The sequence below is a fragment of the Tachypleus tridentatus genome, chromosome 3 (genome assembly GCF_004210375.1).
Source record: "Tachypleus tridentatus isolate NWPU-2018 chromosome 3, ASM421037v1, whole genome shotgun sequence".
Lineage (NCBI taxonomy): Eukaryota > Metazoa > Arthropoda > Merostomata > Xiphosura > Limulidae > Tachypleus > Tachypleus tridentatus.
Window position 1 is genome coordinate 31,814,833 of NC_134827.1, and position 6,000 is coordinate 31,820,832.

The following is a 6,000-nucleotide window of genomic DNA, read 5'->3' on the forward strand; positions in this document are numbered from 1 at the left end:
TTATTATTATTCTACAGAATTTGGGAGCCTTTCCCAATAGGGATATTTGTATTAAAGTGGGTTTTAAAACACTAAAAGAGGTAAACGTTTAATCTTATTAAGATTTGAGTGTGTGTGTTTTCTTATAGAAAAGCCAAATCCGGTTATCTGCTGTGTCTACCGAGGGAAATCGAACCCATGATTTTAGCGTTGTAAATCCGTAGACTTGCCATAGCCCTAGCGGAGGACTATGATTAGAAAGGAATTTTTTATATCAGTTGTCCGGTTGGTGGAGACAAAGTCTGCCAACGACGTTACAAAGTATACAGTTTCTACTTTACATGAAAGCAATTGCATTGTAATGGAGGTTTTCCTTTATCCCATAACTGTACTCAGATACGTGTTTTCCACAACAAGACGAGTTTTCTCCCATCTTGTTTTTTTTTTCTCCAAAATAGCAAGGGGTATCTTATACTGAGTTTTTTTGAAACATAAAACATGTTATTTGTGGTCGAGTTATAAAAAATACTGCACCGTGCATTAGTAAATGGAAAATGTAGTAGGTTTACCTGGCTGTTTTCACTCCACTTTAGTACAGTCTCAGAATAGAATACTCTAGAAAGCAGAGATCTGCACACTTTGACTGTTATTTGTTTAGTACAGAATACACAGAGAGCAATAGAATATATAATAAATAAATCCATTTCCTAGTTTTTATATTCTTATAATGGGCTTAAATGAAAAAGAAACCATAGACAGATACCAAAACGAAAATATGTTCCCAAAATTACTTCATCTGGGAGATTTTCTCCAAATTACTTTCTCCATGATATTTTTGCCAAGTTTATTTAATTAGGAAATTTTCCCAAGTTACTTCACCTAAGAGATTTTCACCAAATTACTTTGTCTAAGATATTTTTGCCAAGGTAATTCATTTAGGAGATGTTTATCAAATTACTTCATCCAGAAGATTTAACACAAATTACTTTGTCCAGGATATTTTTGACAAGTTAATTCAATTAGGAGATGTTCAGCAAATTACTTCATCCAGAATATTTAACACAAATTACTTTGTCCAGGATATTTTTGCCAAGTTAATTCAATTAGGAGATGTTCAGCAAATTACTTCATCCAGAAGATTTAACACAAATTACTTTGTCCAGGATATTTTTGCCAAGTTAATTCAATTAGGAGATGTTCAGCAAATTACTTCATTCAGAAGATTTAACATAAATTACTTTGTCCAGGATATTTTTGCCAAGTTAATTCAATCAGGAGATAGATGTTCATCAAATTACTTTGTCCAAGATATTTTTGACAAGTTAACTGAAGGAGAACATTACTTAAGGAGAACATTTTTGTTCATGGTATATTCTCCTATGTTTTTAATACTAATAAGTCAAACAACATTATTAAACAAATAGTTTTACAAAACACACGAAAACATAGTTTTTTATATTTTTTTTTGTAAATGTAGCGTGTTTATATTTTTGACTTTTTAAAAATTTATCGTGTTTTTTAGTCTGAAAAAGAAACCATTACGAAACTGTATTCTCAGTTAATCAGTTTGACAAAAAAAGTCAAACAAAAAGCAAGACATTAAGACAGTTTCCAGTGGTTATTAACAGCAAAATATTTTTGTAATTAATTTGTTTGTGTGCCCAATTAAAGTAAACGATCGAAAAACATATCACTGTACATATTATTTAATATACATTGTTTAAAAATCTGTAAAGTGTATGTCTGTATGTATCTGGAGGAGAATTTCTGATCTATGTTAAAAATAGTTATTTCTTATCATAGTTCGAAAATTAGGGGTTCTACTCGTAATCTAGACGTTTTATTTTTCACTTAATTATTTCATTTTCTCTGTTTCTGAAAAGCAAAATAAAAAATAGCTTTTACTCACAAAATAAGTCAGGTTTTTCTGGATTCATTTTGAAACAATTATATTTAGAAGTCCTCCTAGTGGTTCAGCGATAACTCCTGCGGGCTTACACCGCTATAAACTATGTTTCGATTCTCGCGGTAGGCACAACACAGGTAGCCCATTGTGTAGTTTTGTGTTTGACGACAAAGAATAATAAATAGAGTCTGGACACACACTGATGACCCCCGCTAGTGCAACAGTAAGTTTACGGATTTACAACGCTAAAATCAGGGGTTCGATTCCCCTCGGTGTGCTCAGCAGACAGCCCGATGTAGCTTTGCTATAAGAAAACACAAACTGATTTATGCTTCGCCACTTATTTCAAGTGGATAAACCACACAGCTATCCATGAGGATATTGTAATTATCAGGTCTGTATATGTTTATATCTGCCGTTGTTCTTTACTATTAATAAACAATAGAAACATGGAAAACATTAGATGTGAACATTAATCTGATGGGCATGAAGAACCGTCATCAAGAAGAGAGCTCTGTGTTGATTGGATTATCTATGAAGAACCGTCATCAAGAAGAGAGCTCTGTGTTGATTGGATTATCTATGAAGAACCGTCATCAAGAAGAGAGCTCTGTGTTGATTGGATTATCTATGAAGAACCGTCATCAAGAAGAGAGCTCTGTGTTGATTGGATTATCTATGAAGAACCGTCATCAAGAAGAGAGCTCTGTGTTGATTGGATTATCCAAATTTTGGAGCTCCAGAGAGAACCAGCAAGTCTCTCACAGAATATGTCTCTTGACGATGTCAAATTCTTCCTCATATGGAGTACTCGTGATTTGATTAGTTTAATGACAGGAAATTTATTGCGTATGTTTTCACTTAGTAAACATGGCACAATGGAGACATGTGGATAATTTTATCGTAACATTTGTAGGCAACAAATATTTCATGAATGTTAAACTACTGAAATATGCATAGATATTTAACAAGTTTGGAACTCCAAACAAAACCTTTAACTTCCTTAATAACTGCTTATTACCTGCGGAATTAGTTTCTCAGTTTCATCAAACAGGATATTTAGACCTCCAAGTTTGCAGTATTAGTGACACCTAAGATGTATGTATGCAAACATAAACCATAAATGGTAGTTTTAAATTATCTTCAACGTAAAGTTATATCATAAACATTCTGGTTCTGAATTTCATATTAAAGAAATGATATAAAATCAAAATTAGTTGAATAATCTTAAGATTTTAAACAGTTCGTCATGTATATATCTTTAATTATATGTAATAAAACACGGAGTTAAACAATGAATATAGCAATGAAGACATAACAGCAAAAGTTGCACTAAGATATGTTATGGTAGCAAACTTTATTTGTTGTAGCTTTACTTCAAGATAACTGAGAAAGTAGGCCATAGGTCATATAAGTTACTAAAGACACACTGTCCGCCAGTTTCATTTTCAGTTCTCAAGCCCCACATGTTGCAGGTATAAGCTTATAAAAATATATATATATGTATATGTATGTATGGGTGTCCAACATGTTATTACTAAAACAAACCACTGGAGGTCATATAGATATAGAAAACTAGAGTACGTACATTATTAAGTATATCTTTAGTTGTTGTGTATTTCGGAGTTGCGAGACACTTACCTAAAACTACAAGATGCGCTGTATTGTAACTTCCTTTTGTTTCCCTGTAAGTCGGTTTTTTGTAAAGCATCGAAAGCTCTGTTGCCCGTCCTCTGACGTCACACGATGTATGTGTAATGAACCCTCCGGAAAGAGAATATATTTGTTCCTAGAAACTGAAATTGATACACATTAGATACACAATAGATACACAAGTAATTATATATCATTTCCTGTTTCTTGTTCCATTACGAGACTGTACTTTCCATAAGACACGAGTAATGTTATTAAAAAATAGGCTTAGAAAAATTACCGTTACAATGAAACGCAAAGTTTGTGCTATCAAATCTAAGGCCCTGATAAATCCAACTAGTAAAGAACAAAAGACAACTGATTTTTGTAATATATTCTCTTATGTTTACTGTGGATAAGTATGACTAGCTAAAATGTTCAGTGTCACTTTGATCTTAAGGCTTAGCAGGTATATCGTTCAATCGGTTTAACCAGTAAAGACTGACAGATTCGATTATAATATGTGATATCATCTCGAATCCTCAGCCTGTCTTTTATATTGTGCAATCGCTTACGTTAGGTATCAGTAAAACCTGACATACTCAATTAGAATATACGACAATGTCTCGAATTCTCAGCCGGTATTTCATAGCTTTCAATTTCTTTAGTAAAGACTCGTAGAAGAGTCAAATCTTCGGAGTATAGGCGACAGTACCTCACTCCAATCTCTAAACTGACAGGTGCAACCGTTTCTGGACTATGAAAACATTTATTTCGAATCAAGCAGGAAACTGTAAGGATAGTTTAATCATGTTAATGGATGTCACAATTATTAAAACTTTACCGATGTACAGGGGCGGTCTTAGTTATTTTGGAGTCCTGGGCACAATTCTCTAAAATGGAGCCCCATAATGATAAAAAAAAAACAACTCAAAAGTAGATTAAAAGGCATAGCATCCGGAACTCCTTCCACGTGTGTTGGACTCAGTTTGCCCAATATATAAGACCATCTATGCCGATGTATTTCTTCTATGACCCCATGTCGTATTCATCTTAAGAGGGATTACACGTGTAGTGATTATTAACGTATTACGTCGCGTTTTCTCAATAAGAAAAAACAAAACCTAAGTGTTCGAAATGTAACGTTTGTTAGACTTATGGAAGCCTGTGAAGCTGTATGTTAGTGGCTAGATGCTTTATGAATATCACTTACGTTTAGTTGCCTAATAACCTGCAAAACGAAAGCACAAACGGACAGATATATTGAATGACTTATTGTGATGGGTTTCAAATCCGTCTAATTCCTGTTTGAATCCTTCAGGGTTCTATTCTCACAAATTTAAAAACTGTTATAACTATAAATTAATGTTATACGTCTGTGGTATAAACTCCTGAATTTAATCAGAACTTGAAAATACATAATAATTCGACACGTTACCAGGGTTCTTATATAGACATCCTTATCCGTCTTTCGTATGACTATTATACAATGTTTTGTTTTTATCTTTTGAATGATTTTTAAATGTAAATTTTTGTATAAAAACAAAACATGAAATCCACGCTTTCTCTTTAAATTTAAAAGCTCAAAACTTGAAAGTAATGACTTACTTTTGTTTTGGGAAGAAATTGTATAGTTGTCATCAATTACCCACGAAGACACGTACACGTAATTAGTTACGTGACTGGGGATATAACAGGTTAATACAGCAGTTGTGTCTCTGATGACGTTTTGGTCGTAGACGTGGATGATGTAAGGTTCATACAGAACTGAAAGTAATAGTCGTTATTGAAAGTAAAGCAAAATATATTTAGTAATTTCAATATTATGAGATCAAAAATCGATCAAACAACGTTTACGTATTTGCTCTCTGAAACTGGCTATTTTACCGTGTAACTCACCTGTTCTAACGAAACTTACATAGAATTAACTAGTGGCATAGAATGGTTTCTAAGTACTTTTATCAAAGTAAATTTCTACACAAACACCAAACATCTGTTGGTCAGTCAGTCGATTTGTCTCTGAATTTTGTGAGTTCCACTTTTTCTTCTACAATATTTATTTTAGTTAATTAATTTAATTGCTAAAATAGGCGTATACAGCTCTTCAAACTTTTTGTCTTATAAAAACCTATAAAGGAAGAGATTTCAACAGTGAGATCAAGGTTCTCGTGATGAAGAAAAGCCCCCCAGGTCAACGTTAGCCTGAATGTAACCTAAGAAGGTCAAAACGTTGCACTGTAATTGATTTAATTCGAGTGCTAATACCCATACTAGCCATCTTGAGAATACAAAATCAAGCACTGTGTTGCGTGTATGTCACCACGTCATTATGACGTCAAGATGGGTGAGATCTGAAGAGAAAAGCCAAGAAGACGCCGGTAAAAAGGGAGTAAAAAATCAGAACAAATCTGTGTTTGGGAATTATTGTGGAAAACCTTCTGTTAAAACAGACTGAAGATACCAGTTATTTGTAGGAAGAGAAC

The 6,000-nt window shown here is 33.3% G+C and overlaps 1 protein-coding gene across 1 annotated transcript in view; it reads right to left on the bottom strand.

The window, feature by feature from the left end:
- The window catches only part of LOC143245782 (cell adhesion molecule Dscam1-like), a 100,417-nt gene extending 96,821 nt beyond the window's left edge, over nt 1-3,596 (bottom strand). The window contains exon 1 of the mRNA XM_076492036.1: nt 3,527-3,596. Within this exon, the coding sequence (XP_076348151.1) occupies nt 3,527-3,596 (70 nt within the window). The remainder of the gene's footprint in view (nt 1-3,526) is intronic.
- Between the last annotated feature and the right edge of the window lie 2,404 nt (nt 3,597-6,000).